The sequence below is a fragment of the Carassius gibelio genome, chromosome A21 (assembly GCF_023724105.1).
Source record: "Carassius gibelio isolate Cgi1373 ecotype wild population from Czech Republic chromosome A21, carGib1.2-hapl.c, whole genome shotgun sequence".
Lineage (NCBI taxonomy): Eukaryota > Metazoa > Chordata > Actinopteri > Cypriniformes > Cyprinidae > Carassius > Carassius gibelio.
In genome coordinates this window covers 14,504,182-14,526,390 of record NC_068391.1, presented here as the reverse complement: position 1 = coordinate 14,526,390, position 22,209 = coordinate 14,504,182, and the positions used below count along the sequence as shown (strand labels likewise).

General features: G+C 36.1%; 4 protein-coding genes across 4 annotated transcripts; 1 reads left to right on the top strand and 3 right to left on the bottom strand.

Annotated features, from left to right (window-relative positions):
* Positions 1-2,327: 2,327 nt before the first annotated feature.
* Positions 2,328-4,967, top strand: LOC127941960 (ependymin). The gene is made up of 6 exons (XM_052537447.1): positions 2,328-2,481; positions 2,682-2,716; positions 2,938-3,072; positions 3,192-3,378; positions 4,170-4,260; positions 4,730-4,967. Exons 1-6 carry the CDS (start codon positions 2,406-2,408, stop codon positions 4,851-4,853), a joined length of 648 nt encoding a protein of 215 aa, XP_052393407.1. The 5' UTR covers positions 2,328-2,405; the 3' UTR covers positions 4,854-4,967.
* Positions 4,968-4,974: 7 nt separating this feature from the next.
* Positions 4,975-9,782, bottom strand: LOC127941959 (ubiquitin thioesterase OTUB1-like). Its single transcript, XM_052537446.1, has 7 exons — positions 9,623-9,782; positions 9,171-9,232; positions 8,715-8,813; positions 8,394-8,512; positions 8,019-8,103; positions 5,688-5,882; positions 4,975-5,551 (listed from the first exon to the last, which is right to left on the bottom strand). The coding sequence occupies exons 1-7, from the start codon at positions 9,666-9,668 to the stop codon at positions 5,354-5,356; spliced, it is 804 nt and encodes a 267-aa protein (XP_052393406.1). The 5' UTR covers positions 9,669-9,782; the 3' UTR covers positions 4,975-5,353.
* A 1,124-nt stretch (positions 9,783-10,906) lies between these two features.
* LOC127941961 (cytochrome c oxidase subunit 8B, mitochondrial) lies at positions 10,907-12,255 on the bottom strand. The gene is made up of 2 exons (XM_052537448.1): positions 12,067-12,255; positions 10,907-11,305 (listed from the first exon to the last, which is right to left on the bottom strand). The coding sequence occupies exons 1-2, from the start codon at positions 12,184-12,186 to the stop codon at positions 11,195-11,197; spliced, it is 231 nt and encodes a 76-aa protein (XP_052393408.1). The 5' UTR covers positions 12,187-12,255; the 3' UTR covers positions 10,907-11,194.
* Positions 12,256-13,660: 1,405 nt separating this feature from the next.
* Positions 13,661-19,964, bottom strand: LOC127941884 (solute carrier family 22 member 6-like). The gene is made up of 11 exons (XM_052537331.1): positions 19,513-19,964; positions 18,448-18,952; positions 18,025-18,128; positions 17,796-17,950; positions 17,496-17,664; positions 16,267-16,390; positions 15,817-15,932; positions 15,509-15,723; positions 15,173-15,281; positions 14,329-14,532; positions 13,661-14,169 (listed from the first exon to the last, which is right to left on the bottom strand). The coding sequence occupies exons 2-11, from the start codon at positions 18,838-18,840 to the stop codon at positions 14,076-14,078; spliced, it is 1,683 nt and encodes a 560-aa protein (XP_052393291.1). The 5' UTR covers positions 18,841-18,952; positions 19,513-19,964; the 3' UTR covers positions 13,661-14,075.
* Between the last annotated feature and the right edge of the window lie 2,245 nt (positions 19,965-22,209).

Sequence of the window (22,209 nt, the reverse complement as noted above, 5' to 3'; positions counted from 1 at the left end):
CTGTGATGAAGCAATGCACACATCAATCACTCAGTGAACAGGTTATTTCAACACCTGAGAAAAAAAAAAAAAATTCTCAAGCCAGATTTTTTTCAAGCCAAATGCAACAATGTTATCTGTATCATCCAGCATTCAGAATATGCAAGGTTGTTTACAGTTGAAGTGTATCATATTTGGACCACTAGTGGCACCTGAAAACTCACTATATCTCCTATTGGTCAGAAAAACTGATAGTCCTTTCCCAAACTTCATTAGAATTTCTGTGGAGGATAGTAGGAAGGGACACTGAAGTGACAGGAAGTGATATTTAAATATCTGTAAAACGCTTTTTTAGCTGCTGGTTGATGCCATAACTACATTTTGTGGTGCATATTTTTCACTGACAGTCATTAAATAGTAGTAATGTATTAAAAAAAAAAAAAAAAATATATATATATATATATATATATATATATATATATATATATATATATATATAAATTAAATGGGACTTCTTTTCATGTTTACAATCTATCAGTCTTTCAGAATAGTTTTTATTTAAAGGTTTGGATTTGTGTGCAAATAATAATAATAATAATAATAATAATAATAAAAGCAGTTAAATTCACTTTAATAATCAATAATCAGTAATTAATTATAAAAAATAATGTTATTAATTAAAATGAATTACAGTTTAGAAGATTTCAGACAGCTTTATCCTGGTATTACATGCCTCTTTGCCATTTACATGGAGCTGTGCAGTCCACGTACTGGAATTATGAACCATAAAGAACCATTTAGACAGTTTTACAGCCATTTTACCAAAGAACTGTTTTAAAGGGATGGTTCACCCAAAAATAAAAATTATTTGATAAATTGTGGTTCCAAACCTGTATGAGCTCCTTTTTTCTGTTTACCACATAATAAAATATTTTGAAAAATGTTGGTAACCAGACAGTTTGGATGCCCATTGACTTCCACTGTAAGTAGGAAAAAAAAATCCAAAAGTAAATATTTTCCCAGCATACTGGATATTATAATATCTTCTTTTATGTTCCAAACATTAAAAAGAGTGATTTGGGATTTTGGATGAAATAACCCTTTAATAATAATAATTAACAAACAAAATTTTTTAATTGATTGATACAAAACAAAAAAAAGTGCTATGGCAAAAAAATGGCAAAACTTAAATACCCATAATGCAGATGGCAATTAGACTACCCATAAGCAAGGCCGCAAAAATGTGCAAGTACGATCTGCCCTGGAGCTTTTTTAAAAGCTTTTTTTTTTTAAAAACTTCAAAGGTCCAGGGTAATAATTCGGTAAATGAAATAAAATGTGTGGGACTGATCTGTGCTAAATCAGGTGACTCCAGCCTCAAAACCCTGAATACAATGCTCTGATCCTGCCAAGAATTCACATAAACTTTAATTACAGGTCATTTAATGCAAAAGATTGAATGAAAGAAAATATCAGACTAAATGATGTTCAACTATGTATTTATTCTTGAACCGAACAATAAGTAACCGTCTCCAGCTTCTGTGATCAAAGAAGCCACATCGCAGGTCATATGAGTTGCATGGATCTCCTGACAGTTGAGCCGTGCTTGTCGTACTTTGGCTGTAGTTAAGAAGTAATCAAAACAGTAATCCAGACTATATAAATCTGTATGTCAAAGGGAAAGGTGTGTACATGAGAACATGAGAACTCTATAAATGAAGCACTTAACCCTTAAGAGTTGTCTTTGATATGGCCTAGTGTAGTCGTTGAAATGTGTTCAACATGTTGAGGCTTGATTCACCCTTACTAACCCCAGTCAACTTCAGATGGACAGCAGTCAGAATGTGATTTATGCTGCAGTGGAACTGCACAGGTATTTAAGTTACATACGGGATGTAAATTTTTTTGTAACAGGAACACCCTTTAATGTCATCCCAAACTGACAGTATTTGCCAAGTGCAACAACGTATTCTAGTGTTTAATATCATCAGATGATCTTGTAAATTATTATATGACTAGCACCTGAACATTGAACTGTGGCAAACAAATCTGAGATCATAATATGCTGAGTCTTCATCATGTGGCTAAGAGGAATTTTACTCCAGTTCAGGTTTTACCGGTCTCCCATCATCTCCAGAGACACCTGACAGTATTTCTAGTATAGGAACTCCAAAATGTCCAGTCTTCTTTATATTTTACACTTACATTAGAATTGAAACTTCCTAGTATTACATACTGTTAAGTTGTCTGACCATCTTTACGACTTGTGTTGAACTAAAGCACTGACTAAATACCCAGAAGGCCCAGTGTGAGTGAAACTGAAAACATGGAATGAAGATCCGGAGTTGAGGATATAAGAAGAGCCGGACTTGGAAACACCGCTGCTAGTTGCTCTGGCTCCTGTTTGTCAGCACTCCACAGTTACGATGAAGATCCTCTTTCTGATCCCAGTTTGCCTGAGCCTGATTCTCAGCAGCTGTGCACAGAAGCCTGAACCCTGCAGTAAGACATCCTGACCTGTTGTCATTTGCCTGCACATTATAGTAAACTTTATAGAGCTTTAGCAGCTTATATATATATATATATATATATATATATATATATATATAGCAGCTGAAACAACAGAAAAAAAAGTAATTTATGCTTGCTTTTGATCTTTTGAGAAGTCTAAATAAACCTTTTCACTCTCTCTTGACTTCCAGAGTCTCCACCTTTGCTTGAGGGGTCATTGACTGCGGTACGGGGCCGTCTTGACAAGAAAATAAAACTGTTATGTAAAGGGGAGAAAAAAAATAGTTCATTCATCAGAGAGACTTGTTGTTTTGGCCTGAATGTAGCAATATAAAGTTTGCTCTCTAACTTCCTTCACTAGTTGGCTTATCTCTACAGAAAACTACCTCATGCAAATGCTAACTGTGAGTTATGTGACAATGTTCTCTCGCTTTCGTTCCAACACAGTTCATCCCTGGGCACCACTTGCATGTCTTTGAGAAATTCTCCTATGATGCCTATGGACAGAATATCCGAGTTCTAGCAGCTGGAAAGGAAGGCAACCAGACCTTCTTTGTTGACAGGCTTCTGCTCTTTAGAGAGGTAAAGTACCACGGTTTAAGTATAAAGAGCAAAACATAAATACTGTAAAGTTCATCACTAGGCATTGTGTTGCTGACACTTGCTAATATGACTCAGAGAGTATGCTCTCCTCTCCACAGGGAGTCAGCTATGAGATCCACTACCACAACCAAACTTGTATTAAGACAGCATTAAAGGAACCATTCAGACATATTGGGGTTCCTCATGATGCCCATTTCCTGCATCAAATGGTCTTGGGCAGCAGCTCTTTACCAGGACAAGGACTGCTGGTCAATAACTGGAATGGAACAGTGGAGGAAACAAAAGGTAATGTGCTGCATTAGGCATCTAAGTCAGGTTTTTAACATCCAGCACAGGCTGTAAAACAAATTGTTAAAAATGTAACAATTGTTAAATTTTTGTTACATTATATTAGCAAGCTACTATTTTCATAGTCATGAAAATAAAGAAACCTCTTTGAATGAGAAGGTGTGTCCAAACTTTTGGTCTGTACTGTGTGTGTATATATATATATATATTTTTTTTTATTAATTTTTTGTGTAAAAAAAGTGTGTGTGTGTATTGTCACGGGGTGAAGAATCACTCGACAGGAGGTATGTGAAATCAAAAGCCCCGGAGGGTGGATTTGTCACAGTGATGCCTGATGAAAGGTGCTTCCCGTGTGCTCTTCTGTGCCAGTTAAGGTGAAAGTGGGTGTCCAAACGTGCTCCAAAGTGGCTGGGCTGTCGGTCACGCGCTGCTTTCTGTAGAGTGAAGAGAGAGGAATTAGACCAGCGTTGCATTCGGTTCAAGAACCTCTTCTGAGTGTAACATGTGCTCCTTTTAAATGTGCTGGCTGATGGGGAGCAGCTGTGACCGATCAGCCGGTGACAAGGACATGCAGGTGTTTTGCTTTGGTTTCCAGGGCGACGCTGATTCCTCTGGGAGTGCTCGTCACAATATATATATATATATATTTACATGGGTTTACTCAACCTGAAATAAGCTAATATATATATTTATTTTGTTGCTTATTTCAGGTTGAGTAAACCCATGTAAAATTTGCTCTCTAACTTCCCTTGCTAGTTGGCTTATGTTCTTTGGACTTTTCTCTGCAGAAAGCTACCTGCTGACCTTCACTGCGTTTGGCTGTGTGCCTCTCTACACCCTGGATTTCACACAGAAAGGGGAATTAACCATAATGACAAGGTTAGTCAAGAAGACTGGTCAGATAAAGTAGGGCTAGCCTGTCCCATACAAATCCTGTAACCATGTTTAACTCTGCTTTTCATTAAAACCCAAAACCCATGGATAATACTTCTGTAATCTAGTCTTCAATCTTGTCCTTAACCTAACCACGTTTGTAATATTCCGATGAAGAACAACAGATTATGCAACAGTGACTCTCTTAACCAATTACTTGTGTTTATATTGCCTTTCCTCTTCCTCTGATCAAAGCCATCTTCATCCAAGAATAACATGCACATAAATAAACAAAATGTGTGCTTCATGAGTGCTGTACAAGATTTCCTAAAGCATGAAAAAAAAGTTTTTTTTTGTTTTTTTTTTTTTATATAAATCTTGCCATAATAGTACGGCATCTTTACATGAGTGTGTGTGTGTGTGTGTGTGTGTGTGTGTGATGTTAGACAATTTGTTAACCCATTTCTTCCTGTAGCTTCTTCGACCTAGTGGAAGGAATCGAGGACCCGAATGTATTCATCCCTCCTTCATTCTGTGACTCTGTGGAAGTGCTGCCGTCTAAAGGTGTAGGTGCAAGATCCTTCATCTCTCTTCTGTGAGAGGAACCACGCTGGTTTTTGTCAGCACATGTCCTGCTTAAATTGCAGCATGGACACACCGTTTTGAATGTTTTTTTTAAAACACACATTAAAACAGTAACATGGCTATCCAAACTATGACTACTGCAAGTTCTTTTTATTCTCATGAAAGTCAAATAGAGCCAAACATGGTAAAGCAATTCCATCCCTATCATAAATGACAGGCAGTCTTCAACTATAAGAAACAAGCCAAAAAACTAAAACACACAACTAAATGAAATAACCATATACTGTACATACAACTGAAAAAAGTGATGCAGGTTATTCAAAGAAAACCGTAAAATGTCCAGTGCTTGTTATAACAGAATCTCCAAAATTCTCTGAGAGTCTTGAGGGGGTTTTGACAGGAAATTGTAATGTTGAGTGCTGGGCTCACGTGTTCACATTTCACAGATTTAGAGTTGAGTCAAAACCACAGCACAGAAACTGACAAGGCCTTCGCAGAATAAGGTGCAGATCTGTTATTTGTACAGGATGTCGTAGTGGCCCGGTCTGTAGAGAAGGAAAATCTTGGGCTCTCCGTCTTCGGGGAAGATGTGGTGATTGACTGTTCCTCCCTCTCCTCGATCCATGTACTCCACCTGGATGCACACGTTTAAAGCCTGAGCCAGAGCTATGATGTGAATGTGGTCACTCTCTTTGGACATGGGCTCCACCTCCTGGCCAAAACAGAATGATACACTGGTTTAAAATGTTGCAAAGTCACTGAAGAACAGATTACTCTACAAGAACTGGATGAAAATTAATCACATCATCAAAATTGCAACAAAGAGAGAAGCCAGAAAGGACTGTCACCTGTTGGCAAAACTCTCGAACGGTGCGGCCGCCCTCTATGAAGTGCTGGAAGAAGTCTTCCTCTCTCTGCAGGTACCCAGAGGTCACCAGCCGCAGATAGACGACAAGATAATCGGAAACGCTCTGCTCATTAATAGAGCCGAGCAGCTCACCTACAGACGCTTGCTTATCACAAGTCTCAATCAGGTCCATGAACTGAAGTGAACAAGACAAGAGGAAATTCAATATAAATATAACTCGTTTAAGATTTTTACTGACTGGAAAAAAAGAAAAAGGCAAATCTCTTTTTGAGATCTCAGATGTTAAACTCATTTTAATGCATAATTGTATCCTCAACAACAAAGAAGCAGGACTGACCTGATTTCTATTAAGTTAAGTGAAATGAAGTGATGCAAAAACTGCTGGAAACCTTCAGCTTTAAAGTTGCTTTAATTCAACTAAGAGGTTGTGCTGTGATGTATCGTTCTTCCACGTAATACAAATTCGCAGGTCAGAGTTCATAAAATGTTATTATATTGGAATGAAAAGTGTAGCGGGGCTGCCCCTTTAGAAATGATGCCTTGGCAACTAACTGAAATAAGTACTACAATTACTTAAGCTGAATTTAAACTAAATAGAAATGTGTGTGTGTGTGTGAAAAAATAAAAAGTCAAAATCAACTACAAAAATTAAACTACAACTAAAATAAAACTTTAAAATATTAATAAATACTAGTAGTATATAAGCGATCTGGCCAAAATTGTAATTAGGCAAATACTAACGAGTTGCAGATTTAATCTTTACTGCCGTGATTAATATAGCATGCTGCATATAGCATGTTTAGCATGTTGTATGTTTGGGAACAATTCTTTCAAACCTAATTGATGCAGTATGTAGCTTTTTATTTCTTAAACAACCATTTCGGAAGAAGTACATATTCCAGAATGACGAGGACAAGTTTCATTAGGCTTAAATTGTGAAAGATTGGCCATCAGAGTCCTGACCTGAACCATACTTAAAGTCATTCCAATGTGCTTTCGTTGTGGCATTGTTTCAACAACGTTATGCAACATCACAACAATTTTTTTCCCTCAAGTGTTGCATTCATATTTGCCCAAGATCTTGTATTGATGATGGGAGACTCAACCCCTTCTTTAAAACTGACTCCATCACATCCCAAAGACTTTCAATGAGGTTAATGCCAAGACTCTATGACAACCAGTTCATGTGTGAAAATGATTCCTCTTGCTCACTGAACCACTATTTCACAATTTGAGCCCAATGAATCTTGTCGTTGTCATCCTGGAATATGGATACAGCTATATGGGATAAAATTAGACTCAAAATGATTAATAGATGTAAGCAAAAATATAAATGTACTACATCAATTTTATACATGTATCTTACGAACCACAAACAAATGCCTTTCAATTTGATTCGGGATTAAACGATTGTGCAGCGATTTGTACATATACAGACATGTTTGCATATAAAAATGTTCTGTTCTGCATTAATATCATAAATTCCTCATGCAAAAAGGAATCCATGCATATGCTTATAAATTCAAATGAATCAAATAGAATAGATTCAGAAGAGACGTGAATAAATGCACGTGCCTTGCCTGATCCACAAATGCACATTTTAATCCCTACATGCACAAATTATGATATTTTATGATAAATTATGATTTAATACAAACTATAACATTGTGTTCACAAATGTCTCTATTTGAACAAAATCCTGCACATTAATGTTATTCTTAACCCTGCAGACACCGGTTGAAAAGCATTTGTTTCAGAGTAGTGACGCACATTTTTCAAATCGTGTACGTTACTGAATTGCACTGGGCCTTGTTCATTAGTAGTTGTGTGTGTGTGGGGGGGGCGTGAAATGCTGAAAACTGCGAAAATGAAGTCTCAAAATCCAAATGAACCGAACAAGATCGACTCGAACTAGACGTCAATTAATGCTTGCGTGTCACCCGATCCACATATGCATGGATTCCTTTTTGCATGAGCAATTTATGATATATTAATGCAGAACAGAACATTTTTATTTGCAAACATGTCTATGTACAAATCGCTGTACAATCATTTAATCCTGAATCAAATGCAAAGGCATTAGTTTGTGGTTTGTAAGATACATATATAAATTTGATGTAGTACATTGATATTTTTGCTTCCATCTATTAATCATTTTGAGTCTAATTTCATCCCATACAGGTACATCTTCTGAAATGGATTTTTAATAAATGTAAAGCTACACGTTGCATCAGAAAGAGTTAAAAGAATCATTGCCACAAATGTAAAACATGCCAGAAACAAATGAGTTCACACCCATCTAAAGACTTACCGTGTTGTGAAAATCTTCAATGGTGAATTCCATGAAACCTTGGCTCACAAGATCCAGTTTGCTCTTGGCAGCTATAGCCTTGAACCTGCCAAGTGAACATAACCAAACAGAGACATAAAGCAATGTTTTAAAGGTTACAGAAGCTACTTTAGACCATTATTCTCCTCATACTTTCACATAAATGATCTTAACAGACTTGATGCAACAAGAAGTTTGTCTGTCAACACAAAGTGAAAACAGTGCGTGGTGTCAAACAGTCAGTGTTGTTAAGAACATATTTAATATTCAGTTTTGTAGATTAGAAATAATTTCTTCAACCAAAAGAATAAACAATGTTCATTCACTTCAGCTGAAAGTTGGCTGGCAGGTGGTTACCTATGTAATTCTTTGCTGTCTTCAAGTAAAGACTCCAGATGTGAGAAACCAAAGGCTCTGTAGAAACAGTTCCCATCTGGCCGTGTTCTGCGTATAGATGAGTACTTCTTCTGCAAGTCCTGTTGACAAAACAGTTAAAATTGTTATAAAGAACAGTCAGAGATGGGGAAGCTTGGACTTATTTGTGCATAAATAAACTAATGCACTCTTAGCTCTATGATTTGTGACTAGATAACGGAGATAAAAGACAAAGATAAGTGCATGATCATTTGTGCATAACATTCCATTAAGATTCATTCTCTATCGTAATGGTTCACTTACTCTTATCTTCTGCTGGTAAATGGTGTCATCGTCAGCATATTGTTGCTTAAGGACAGAAAGTTCCTGTCTTTCTGACACCAGAGGAATACTGGTCGCTATCTACAGAGACATTCAGGATGGATTAAAGACTGAAACTTCCAATTTTTCATCAAAACAAAAAAAAGTTTTTGTATAGTTTTTATTTTTGCTTGAGTTACTTAAGTAACTAAATTAAAATAGTTTCATTGGCATCTAGCTGCAATGAAATATACAATATTTAAAATAATAATAAAAAACAATAATGGTTTTAACTTTTGATGTTAAACTATAACAACACTGATTTTAATACATTTAAAATGTACCGAAGCAAAAACATCACTTGTTGGATGCACTGCATTAAGACCTTTTATTCTAGAGGATCGAGGTGCGTGTAAAGCATCACTTAACATTTCAAAAACAGAATGAGTCAACAGTTACCTCTTGTTGAATTTTATCTTGCTGTGCAATAACAGCTTCATCGTGTGCCAGGCAATTCAGCCCTGTTAAAGAACAAACGCAATTAAGTGTAAAATTGCTTAAAAACATAGTTGAACATGGTCAGACATAAACATTATTATCGATGTTAACAGGAGTGTAATGGTGTTTTTACATTAGTTTCACAGTGCAGTGTTTTTAAAACGCTTATGTGTCACACTTCGAAGCATTTTCATTAATTAGATGTTTATCTAACGCTAATGACAGTATATAGAATATTATTAATATACTGAAACAAATGTTTTAATGGACTTTCAGCTACTGTTGTTGTTAGCAGGTTAGCAAAGCGCTAGCTACTCATCCAATCAGCTTACGCGCTTCACACAGCTCGAAACAACATCGGAATGTACAAACCGACACTGGTTCTGGAAAGGTTAGAGTAAAATACTTCTCACCATCAGTCTCTTTTTGAGAGATCTCCAGCTGTTGCTCCTCCGCCATGTTCCTGCTGCTGAACAGTCATTTCCGGTCAGCTGATTGATTGGAACAGCTGGAGATCAACCCACTTCCGGCTGAGATTCGTTACCTGAATAATTAAAATGGTTGCCTGTCTGAACGGGTTGAATTAATTTTTATTTTCTCCCATAAAAGTTGGTGGGAGATATCTGGCATAATTATTAATAACTAAGTTCTCATATATGATTCATTTACTAAACACAAAAGTATCACACTCAAACACATACATTATTTATAACATTAAATAATTTAGAACGTTTCCGAGAGGCTAAACTAAATTGTATATGTTTTTTTTTTTTTGTATTTTATAATATTTTATATTAATATTGTAATTATAATATATATATTTTTTTGATAATTATCATTGGTATAACCAGTTTTACAACAAATGCCATGTTTAAAATATGGTTATCGTAGCAAAACCATGGTTAATTTGTGGTTATCATTGTTTAACTATAGTTACCATGATTGTTTAGTTTTAGTTTTATTTGTAGTAAAACCATTTTTTGTAAGGGATGATTGCAAACTTTTATTTTTATAAAATATAAAAAGTGACTTGTGTGGTAATTTGAGCATATACTCTTTAGTCCTTGTATTTCTCAGCTGCCCAACATCTACCAGACACAACTCCCAAGTTGTTCTTATAATATAATCAGGAAAAAAAAAAGTTTATTTATGGCCAGGAGCCCACCGGTCACAAGCAAGAGAGACTCTCTGAACATGTATATTAACTGTATACCTTGTAGTGGAGTAAAAATCAATGTTACTCTAGTGTTCTTCACTGTAATTGGTTATATTGATCTGATCATTGGTTTGTTATATGGCTGTTAGTTCTACTGCTTTAAAGCGCTTTTTGGGCAAGTATGGATTCTTTAATCATAGATACATGGTCTTTGATCTGAGCATCCTTAGTATGTACTTTTCATTAACATTAACATTCTATATTGAACTTACTCTTTTGTCGCCTTCTGAGGCCATTACATAAAATATTATTTACGTTAATCAACATTAATCTTACATTTTATGTGCAAGCCTTCAGAGTTATTGGGTTAAGTGAACTCATTTAATTGGTAGATTTAAAAATGCCAACCTACTTCACACACAAACAATTAAATCAATTATCTATGTGAGTTTGTTACTGGTGCCTTGTCTCATGTAAACTACCAAAAAGCAATATATATTTTTCCAGTATTAAAAAAAAAAAGTTACGGAAAACAGAGAAATTAAGATTAAAATAAGCGTTTATTTTAAATGTAACAGCTCCAGTTAAGGAGAAATTAATAATGAGTTACATGTTATTACACAGTCGGTAACAGAAAGCACACAGCTCAGTCTAACAAAGACCGGAGTGTTTGGAGGAAAGTAAACGGTTGCAAGGAGAGGTCGCAGTGTGGTTCTAAGGAGAGAAATGGTTCCCGTGTTTAGGTAAACTGGAGGTCTGTGAGATGGTGGTCCCAAGGTGTTAAGAACAATAAAACCAGACAAACTGCTTTCAGTCCATGACCGGTGGATCACTCAGACTCAGCAGTTCCCTTCTTTTTGTAGTTTTCCAGGTTGGCCAGAACCCACCCAGATGGTCCCAGGATGGTAAAAGAAAATACGGTCAGACCAATTATTGTCTCCTGTGAAAACAGACACAAGAACCAAAGAGCGGTTAGAGCTTTATCTTACTGTTCATGGCAAAGGAAAGGTACTACTTTATTATCACTGCTATCACTCCGCAGTCTCGGTCTTCTGATATAAAAGCAAACTAATTGGTGCCATCTAACGACTCAAAACGGCTACTGAGAAAACAAACTGTAATAAAAAAAAAATAAATGCCCTCGAGATCTAAAGTACTAATTTTGACATGCTGAGCAGAAAATGTTGTATTTGGAGAAATATTAATATATAAAAATAAAATATTAACTTGAATTTGAGTAATACTATACAAGTGTTGACAGCAGGTGATTTATAATGCACTATTTTTCTTAGCGGAAGCTGATCTGTGATGGCCGGTTTCTTAAATAGCACGAAATATGAACAAAATGACATTTAAAACGAGTATTTTATTGCCTTTAAATCACTTTTTAAAGGAAAATAAATTGGAGATGTGCAACTTCTGTACAAACGCGATCGGTCAAAAACATTTTAAGTAACGTAACGTTACGTTACCGTTTCAACCAGTCCAAAAATAATGAGGAAGTAACGTTACAGATATGATATATTAATAATCAACACCTGGATTAGAGCTAAACTAAAATAATAATATAAAAAAAAAACTGAATTTTATAACTGTATGTTCCTAATCATCAGAAATTATCCTTAAAGTGAATGCCAAGGAGATCATGGCCTGCCCTTCACGAGCTCCATAGAAAACAACCAGCCCTCTACGGATACTCACAGCGGGCCCAAACTTATCCTTGGCCGGGCGCGTAACAATATTGGCTCGCTGGGTGACGGTTGATCCCCGCAGAACCGGAACGGTGCGGATCCGAGCGATTCCCCGCAGAAGTCCAGACATTTTGATGCTCTGAAATCGAATGTGTTATAACCAGGAAGAAGTACGGCACACCGGAATATGCGGCTAGACTGCAGCAAGCGCTCATGGGTAACATCCGCATGCTTATGGGAGTTGTAGTTTTTTCGCGCGTAAATAATTTTTAGTTAGACTGTAAAAATAAATAATCTTGCACCGACACCAGATATACCTTATTAACATAATTCGTGTACTTGTTATGTAACAGTGACACTGTTTCTTCCTCATGAGAAAGTTAAATAGTCTGAACAATCATTTACTTCTTTCATAACCTTCTGGCTTTATAAAACCTGATGACCCTTTTAAAACATGTGCCAGCTGACGCAATAGAGCAAGTAATTCATTCACATCCTTGTCTAAATACTATGAGGAGATATTCGTTGTTAAACTAGTAAGGACTAAGGGAAACGCCAGCACCAAAATTCACAGGACCTGGGAATTTTGAATTGCTTCATGCATACCCATGCCAAAAGACAAATAAACACCTCTTAATGTTATAAATGTCCTAATTTTAACAATTTTCAGTTCAGTTCATCCATTTCTGTAGAAGTATATGCAAATACCTAGACATAATCTTGAAAAAAATAAAATATTATGCATTTCCGGCCTTAGGTAGGAAAAGACAGTTTGCTTAAAACATGCGTAACTTATTGTAAGTTGTAACATCAGGAGCCTGTAACTAAATGTTATCTTTTCAGATACATAAACAGTATTTTAATTATGAAGCACAAAACCATGAAACGTTGAAAAAGTAAGTAAATTATATTTTTAATGCTTGTATTAGGACAGTGCAGATTTGGCAAGAAAATGAAGTAAGATTTACAAACCATATTTTTCATCTACACATGAAAGGCATAGTTCAGTTGTTCAAAACCACTTTCATTATTGCTGACACTTGTATCCCAGTATTATTGTATTCCCTTCTTTACTCGAGACAAAAGCTTTTATAAATCTGTGACAGTGGGCCCATTTTCACATTTCTGGGGTTCACAGAAGCTGCAGTCATCAAGTGTTTTGTGGTTTAATACCATGGTAATTAAATGAACACAAAGTTTAGTGTTATAATGCTTTTGTTTTTGTTTTTTGTTTTTTTTTTATTAATGAAAATTTTTACATTTTACAACAACAAAATGTTGTAATTTAAAAAATAAAGACATAATTTTATGATAGTTTGCCCTTATTTAAACATTTCTTTTCAACTCCTGAAACCAGCATACATAAAACCACTACCAAAAAAAATAGCAGGAAATAACAATAAACACAAACATTTGTGTATTACTGAGAAGTAGTTTTTTGACAAACTAGCTTTGGTTTCTACATATGAAAATTTCACTCATTTATTTACTGAATTTCTTAATACTTACATATAAAATAATTGAATTTGCCTTCGGGAATTATGTAATCAACCATTGTGCCAAGTGTCAGCAAGCTGCAACAAGCATGACAGAGAAACATGACATTGTTCTACAAAATAATGGATATTTATTTATATGCGAGGCAATTTACAGAAGACTAAACATGAAAGATTTAATAAATACTAAAATAACAAGCACAAATCCCAATCTTTTCCAATTTGTGTTGTCTATTGTTTTATTTATTTGCATCATTCATGTAATAAACACACACACACACACACACACACACACACACACACACAAACACACACACACACACACACACACACACACACACACACACACACACACACACACACACACACACACACACACACACACACACACACACACACAAGTAAACTCTTTCATAACCTTTGGCAGTTTCCATCATGTTAATACTAAGTTATCTTCTGTATGACAATGATCATCATCTCTGTTTGTGTGTTCCAGAATTGTGTTCAAGGTAAAGTGGTTGTCTCAGACAGACTCTTTCAGGTGGACACAACTGGGATCCTTCTTGGCCAAATCTTCTTTTTCAGCTAATCTTTTGTCTTTTTTCCATGCAAAACCTCTGTAATAAGTGAAAGAGTAAAAAAACAATATTATGGTTATTCATTTACACATGACATTTCGATCCTGTCCCTTACACTTTAACTTTCGATGCAACACTCTCTTGCAACATCAGTTGCATCATGTCTTGTGGATCGTATAAAACTAGCACATAGCTCACCTGTCTTCCACATCCTGGATAGTATCGGGCAAAGGTTGTGAAAGGGTTTCCGGGAGAAAGAAGGCGAAGATCCCACTGATGATTGGAGCTCCTCCGTAGATAAGACCAGGTAGCCATGGGGAATCTTCCCCAAGAAGAAGCACCATGGGGGCCACCATTGCTCCAAACCGAGCCATCATGGACACCCATCCCATTCCATTTTGTCTGAGAGGACATAGAAGAAAATAGCATCACTTGCTCTGAAAATTAGTATTGGGATTCTGCATATCTTGTTATTGCTTGTCAAAAAGAAGCAAAATGATGGACAATCCAAGCCTGTAACCATAGATATAGAGGGGGAAATGTCACTCCCACTAATTAAAAAATGGAACAAATAATCTCTCCCAATATTTGATATTCTTGATAATGCTTTGTTTGTTGTTAGGATGACAAAAGGTTTATAAAGATGCATTATTGGGCTGATCTGCCTTAGAGTTCTAAAAGTACTTCAATCAAATTCAAAGAAGACAGGAAGGATTTACCGAACTTTAAGCTTATAAAGTTGAAAGAGTGTGAGCTAAGATGTAAGCTAAACATTCCATATTTGACAACGATTTGACAACAATATTCCACCCAATCTCTTACTCATATGTAGGCCTACTATAAAAAATATTGCAGTAGTTCACATTGATTACTTGACAAAAAAAAAAAAAATCTTTCTTTTTCATTTTCCTCTTTAATCTATTTCAATTCTTGAATTATTTAATTTCTTTATTACCCCAACCCCAATGTGCAATGGATTTGGCCTTGTGGACAAGTGAAATTAATATTTTTTTTTAGGATGACGCTGACACTAGTTAATTACCGGATGACCGTGGGATACAGCTCTCCAGAGTACAGGTAACAGCAGCTGAAGGACGCAGCCAGACAGCCCTTCCCTATGACTGCCAGACTGGTGCGTAACACTTGCTGGTCTGCACATGCACAAAAACAAGAGTAACACGTATACATAGGGACATGATCAGCCATGTGAATGTGATACTTGAAACGCCAGGGTCTCCATTTCTGTGATATAGAAGGACAGACAAACCTCCAGATCTAACTCGAATAACATGTATTGAAAACTAATGACCCCACGTGACAATGAGAATGCATTTTTATTATTTGTGCCCTCTACTGCCAGCCAGGCTCAAGTCCTCACCATAAGGCACCAGAAGATTAATGAGTATCATTACGCCAGCCAGTACAAGAGCTCCACACTGAGATGGTCTTCGTCCTAACATGCACATGGATATCGTAACCAAGATTTTGGCTGGTATATCCACAGCTCCAAAGATGATCTGGATAAGATAAATGCTGACCCCAAATTTCTCCAGATCCATGGAGAGGCCGTAGTAGGCGAAGCTGGTTGAAAACCTGAGATGTAACAGTAGAAAGGTCACAAATGTGGTAGTTTTTTTTTAATATGCTGGTTGGTATTGACTGGAATGGTAGGATTGAGTGACTGACCAGACTGCACTGAGGCACACAGTGGTGGTTCTCATTGTGGATGTGCGCAGGAGGTCTACAACGCTGTAAGACCCCTTTGAACAGGCCATCTCCTTCTTCATTGCATCTTGCAACATCTGCATGCACAACCACAACAGAATAAACTTTCTGAAAGACCAGGATGATGCTGAAATTGATATGTCATGCATAGCATCAGTAACACTTTAGTTAAGGGACTAATTCTCACTATTAACTAGTTGCTTATTAATATTCATATTATTAGCATATTGGCTGTTTATTAAAGCACATATTCTGCTATACTATATTCTACATCCCTAATCCTGATGAATACCTAAACTTAACTACAGTACTAACTATTAATAAGCATTAATAATGAGTTTATTCAAGTAAAAGTCAAAGTTATTAGTTAGTTAAAAGTGAGAATTGGACTTTGTGACCATAACATCATACCTCAAGGTTGATTTTGTCGGCTTCTGCACGTCGTCCATTTATGCGAGCCACCTTTTTGAGGTTTTTTACCGCCTGTTCTGGTTTTTTGGTCAGGACCAGCCAACGGGCAGACTCTAAGAACCACCTGCAGATGATACTAACATGTCTAGAATCCACTGCATCAGATCTCATATGGCTACATGTGTGTCAAATATAGGCCATGTGGATGAATTCTTAATTTGTAATATAATTTTTAATAGCCTTTTTAAAAAAAAAAAAAATGTGTTGAGGTGTAATGTGTTGAGGATTGCTTTTTTGTAAATTGTTATTTGGCCTCTCTAGCTGAGTGAACTTATCTATAATTATAAACAGTAATAATTATTTAAATTATTAATTAAATAACGACATTAAATAGTAAATTAAAAAATAAATGTTACTTAATTATTATTTGGGACAATATATTTAAATTGAGATTTAAACATCAGCTGAAAGCTGAATAAATAAGCTTTCAATTTATGTATGGTTTGTTAGGATCGGACAATATTTGGAAAAATCTGGAATCTGAGAATGCAAATAAATAAAAATACTGCGAAAATCACCTTTTAAAATTTTAGCCATGAAAATTACCAATAAAAAATAAAAAAAAACGTACCAAATAACTTTACTTAATATCCTAATGGATAATTTTTTTTAAAATAATTTTGACCCATACAATGTTTTATTGGCTATTGCTAAAAATATATCCCAGCGACTTAAGACACAATATTTTATAATATGCCTTTTACTGTTTTACTATATCAAAGGACCATTAAATCTTACTGACCCAAACTTTTGAATGTTATTTAAACCAAAAACAAGTTGTAGCATAAATATAGCTGCAAGCAACCATTACCGGGGTTCAAGTGCTTTAAGATATATAAAAAAAAAGAAACATTTTTGATAATTATTGGTACTTACTATCCAGAGAATCTTTCTACACTGGTTTGGTTCTGATCAGGTGAAAAACCTAGTAATACTTCGCAAAAGTAAATTTTTCGCAAAAATCCAAAATACCCTACATTTTCACACAGGTGCTGATTGAATTCGAGACATTTGTTTTGTTCTGTGTGAGCTAAGGATTACAACGACATAAGACACTTCCTTGGCCATTCTAGGTTTCAGATTTAGGCAACTGAACCCCTAAATACTGACACTACCTGTAATGTACTTGACTTGTTTTAAAAGTGGAGCATCAGGAACAGAAGATGTACCATGAGTAGAGGAAGGACACATAGAAAGGCAGAGACACAGCCAGTGTGAGCCAGCGCCAGTCTCTGATGGAGTAAGCGACGGCTGCCAGGAGCAGCTGGCCCGCGGTGTAGCAGTAGCCCGTTCCTGTGCCCACCACAGTCCTCACATTTGTTGGGATCCATTCCACAACTGAGGAGAAGCAACAATGACTCTTTATGTCACAAGATGTCGCCAAATACAATGTTTGTTTTTTTTCTTTTTTCTCTACACATACAACAGGTGCGAACCACTTATTTTCAGCTGCTATTCACTGTACTCACTTAGAGAGAAGGAGTTGAGCACCAGACCAGACAGGGCCATGCCGCAGCAAAAGCGGAAAACACAAAACATGGTGAAGGAGGTGGAGAAGGCAGCACACGTTCCTCCAACCGCCATCATCAGGTTAGAGATCAGCAATAAAAAACGCCGACCAAACCTGCATCAGAAAATGGAAATTATGATTGTATTGTTGATGCTGCTGTTGTATTTAATAGTAAAACTTGTCACAACCTGTCAGAAAGTCCCCCAAAAATGACAGCTCCCACAAGGACGCCTCCCATATAGGTAGTTTGACTCATTTGCTTCAGGGCACGCTGATCACAAACCAAATCCCACTAAAAAAGAATAAACATTCAATTAAAAACACACGGGAAAAACATTATTACTTTCTTTTGTTTGCATATAGCATTCTGCACAGGTAAAGTCATGCACACTCTTAAAACATAAACATATGGACACAAAGAAAAATTACTTTATGGCCTGATCTCTAAAAAGGTTCTTTGTGGAAACCAACATGGTTCTTCTATGGCATTGCTGCAAGAACTCCCTCTGGGAAACTTTATTTCTAAGAGTTCTGTGGCCCCAAATGTATTTTACTTTATTAAATTATTGCACAAATGATGCTAGACCCTTTCGTAGACATTCACCATTTACCTCAGTAATGATAGTTGAGCTCATTTCTGTCTCGTTGTAGTGCCATCCATCTTCACAACTCTGCGTCACTATTTCTTCCAGACCCTCGTCCCACAGGCTCTCTGAACTATTGCTGCTCAGAAGCTGCCATTGAGGATGTACATAGCGTCTGCACCGTTCCGGTTTGCCATTTTGGCCCAGGGGCACAGTGGCCAGTAGCACGTCTCCAGCACCCATGGATAACGTTGAGAGGTTGGCGTGGGGGGCGCAGTGGTGCGGCGGGACAGCGGCTACAAAATTCTGCAGCAGGTTATGGCTGGCCATCATTAGGATAGGCATGCTCAACAGGGTGACATGCAGGATCTGGAAGCGTCCCGTGCCGCCAACCTGCTCCAGCAGGTCAGAAAAGGCCATGGCTCAGATGCCCACAACGACAGATTATAACACAGGTAACACAGTTCACGTGATAAATAGAGTTTATAACCCAATGTTCTGCCTTGAGGAGCAAGCCGGCTGTAAATGCTATCTGTGGGAACAAAAAGATAAGGTACGTTAGTCAAACACCCTTATACAAAAATGCTATTATAGACATTTAAATAGCCCATGCTATGCATGTATCAAAATAGAATTACATTGCAATCACAAAACAATTGCATTCCAATATAAAATTTAATGTAATGCTTTAGCAAGTGTTTATCCAAATGATTAAAAGCACAAGTCTATTGGATATCATACAGATGCAAATATACTGAGCTTTGGAATCACTGTAAAAGAAAAAAGAAGTTGCAAATAAAGATTATTAGAATATGTTTTCAAAGAAAGCACTATTTGAGTCTTTCTACTTCACATTTCTGTGTGTACTTCAATGCAAATGTACTTCAGTATTCAATGCAAATGTACTTCAATATTTGCCGTTTATTGCTGTTAATTAGTAAATAGCCATTTCTGAGTGAAAATTATTTATGCATTAAATGTTTAGTGTCTATGCAGCATATGCAATAAAAATCAAATCAACATAAGATTAAAAAAATGTACTAAATAAAAACGATTCACCATTTGAGCATAAAAAAACAAGTGCATACGCACCTGTTGTGACTCGAACGATGTCCTGAATTTTCTCTCGAAACTGTTACGCGCTGTTGTATAATCAGCTCTGAAATTCCTCAGGCTTTCGGGTGGAAATGCACCTCAGGTCTGCACTGGATTAGAAGGTCCAGGTTTAAACTGTTTGTGGCACATACAGACTTTTCCATGAAGCCCAGAAAAAAAAGATGCCTCAGCTTGACCGAGGTTGTTGTGCTCCCTCTGGAATCCCTTGGTTAACCTCTGTGCTCGTACCTGCTGTGTGCTGAAGCTGGTCCAGTGTCCGGGCCGGTGGGGTGTTACTGTGGGGAACAGAGCTCAACTCAGGGTAGATTAGTGTGCCGGAGTTTATGTCTCATTATGGATGTGAAGTGGGGAGGGGATAATGGGTAAATTAACGATTTTAAGGAATAATTACAGACTCTTTGTTTAGCTGCTAAGTGGGACAAAGGCAAAACATTTTTTATGAGTGGGACAGGACAAATAACAGAAAGTAGAAAAGTAACCAAAGATGTTTAGCCCTAGACCTGCATGTCTTTTGACTCTCAAAGTTCAATCTTTTAGCTCATAAACAGACACACACCTAAGTTAAACATGTTCAGTCTATTGTTAGGCCATAAACCTGACTGATTTGAAAGAATAAGTAACACATCTTTAAAAACTTACATCAGTAATATTAGTTTTATTGTGTTAACGTTTTAACCCCTTGTGATGAACCTTCTTATATACATATAGGCAACTATATACTTTCTTGCATAGAGACCCATTTTGATGACACATAATCTATGCAAAATTAAATAATTAGCTTTTATTTGTCATCATACTAAAGCTAAATCATACTAAATACCTATTTGAAATATTAACTGATAAATGTTTACTTGTTTAAATGTAAATGTTATTTAGTTTTTGTATTCATATGTACTTTTATATTATTAATTGTGTAATTGTTAAATGGTTTATTATTTTATACAGGGCTGTTCATAGGTTTGGGGTCGTACTTTTATTCAGCAAGGGTGCCTTATATTGATCACAATTAAGAAATGTATAATGCTACAAAGGATTTATTTTTCAAGTAAATGCTGTTCTTATGAACTGTATATTCATCAAATAATATTTCACAGTTCCCATAAAAATATTAAGCAGCACAGCTTTAGTATTGATAATTATGGATTACTTGAAAAATTACTTGAATTTCAACCCTTTACAATGATTTCTGAATTATGATGTCATACTTACATTTGAATATATATTAAAATAGAAAAAGTCAAAAATATTGCACCATATTACAATTATATATACAGTATTGTTCAAAATAATAGCAGTACAATGTGACTAACCAGAATAATCAAGGTTTTTAGTATATTTTTTATTGCTACGTGGCAAACAAGTTACCAGTAGGTTCAGTAGATTGTCAGAAAACAAACAAGACCCAGCATTCATGATATGCACGCTCTTAAGGCTGTGCAATTGGGCAATTAGTTGAAAGGGGTGTGTTCAAAAAAATAGCAGTGTCTACCTTTGACTGTACAAACTCAAAACTATTTTGTACAAACATTTTTTTTTTCTGGGATTTAGCAATCCTGTGAATCACTAAACTAATATTTAGTTGTATGACCACAGTTTTTTAAAACTGCTTGACATCTGTGTGGCATGGAGTCAACCAACTTGTGGCACCTCTCAGCTGTTATTCCACTCCATGATTCTTTAACAACATTCCACAATTCATTCACATTTCTTGGTTTTGCTTCAGAAACAGCATTTTTGATATCACCCCACAAGTTCTCAATTGGATTAAGGTCTGGAGATTGGGCTGGCCACTCCATAACATTAATTTTGTTGGTTTGGAACCAAGACTTTGCCCGTTTACTAGTGTGTTTTGGGTCATTGTCTTGTTGAAACAACCATTTCAAGGGCATGTCCTCTTCAGCATAGGGCAACATGACCTCTTCAAGTATTTTAACATATGCAAACTGATCCATGATCCCTGGTATGCGATAAATAGGCCCAACACCATAGTAGGAGAAACATGCCCATATCATGATGCTTGCACCTCCATGCTTCACTGTCTTCACTGTGTACTGTGGCTTGAATTCAGAGTTTGGGGGTCGTCTCACAAACTGCCTGTGGCCCTTGGACCCAAGAAGAACAATTTTACTCTCATCAGTCCACAAAATGTTCCTCCATTTCTCTTTAGGCCAGTTGATGTGTTCTTTGGCAAATTGTAACCTCTTCTGCACATGCCTTTTTTTTAACAGAGGGACTTTGCGGGGGATTCTTGAAAATAGATTAGCTTCACACAGACGTCTTCTAACTGTCACAGTACTTACAGGTAACTCCAGACTGTCTTTGATCACATATATATATATATATATTTTTTTTTTATCAAATAAATGCAAACTTGGTAAGCAAAAGAGACCTTCAAAACCATGAAAAACTCTTACTGACCCCAAACTTTTAAACAGTAATTGCAGTAATGTTTAATAATTATTAGAAGTAATTATTAAACAAATATAATTATAGACATTTCTTATATTTAATTATTTTATTTTTAGTTATTATACTTGTATATATAAATGAGTGCGTGCAAATACACACAGAATTATATAATCTTGTATAATTCTGTGTATATTTGCATTCCAATATTATTATTATTTTCAATTTACATTTTTAAGCATTGCACTTTTAATATTAAATATTGCC

Excerpts from the sequence above, each read along its gene's own strand:
- LOC127941960 (XM_052537447.1), top strand. The coding sequence starts at position 2,406 with ATGAAGATCCTCTTTCTGATCCCAGTTTGCCTGAGCCTGATTCTCAGC. Across the intron at positions 2,717-2,937 it reads TTGAGGGGTCATTGACTGCG|TTCATCCCTGGGCACCACTT; the intron begins GTACGGGGCCGT and ends GTTCCAACACAG. Across the intron at positions 4,261-4,729 it reads GAATTAACCATAATGACAAG|CTTCTTCGACCTAGTGGAAG; the intron begins GTTAGTCAAGAA and ends TTCTTCCTGTAG.
- LOC127941961 (XM_052537448.1), bottom strand. The coding sequence starts at position 12,186 with ATGTCTGGACTTCTGCGGGGAATCGCTCGGATCCGCACCGTTCCGGTT. Across the intron at positions 11,306-12,066 it reads AGGATAAGTTTGGGCCCGCT|GAGACAATAATTGGTCTGAC; the intron begins GTGAGTATCCGT and ends CTGTTTTCACAG.
- LOC127941884 (XM_052537331.1), bottom strand. The coding sequence starts at position 18,840 with ATGGCCTTTTCTGACCTGCTGGAGCAGGTTGGCGGCACGGGACGCTTC. Across the intron at positions 18,129-18,447 it reads GCTCAACTATCATTACTGAG|TGGGATTTGGTTTGTGATCA; the intron begins GTAAATGGTGAA and ends ATTCTTTTTTAG. Across the intron at positions 14,170-14,328 it reads ATCCAGGATGTGGAAGACAG|AGGTTTTGCATGGAAAAAAG; the intron begins GTGAGCTATGTG and ends CACTTATTACAG.
- LOC127941959 (XM_052537446.1), bottom strand. The coding sequence starts at position 9,668 with ATGGCGGAGGAGCAACAGCTGGAGATCTCTCAAAAAGAGACTGATG. Across the intron at positions 9,233-9,622 it reads CTCTCAAAAAGAGACTGATG|GGCTGAATTGCCTGGCACAC; the intron begins GTGAGAAGTATT and ends GTTCTTTAACAG. Across the intron at positions 5,552-5,687 it reads TTCGAGAGTTTTGCCAACAG|GAGGTGGAGCCCATGTCCAA; the intron begins GTGACAGTCCTT and ends TGTTTTGGCCAG.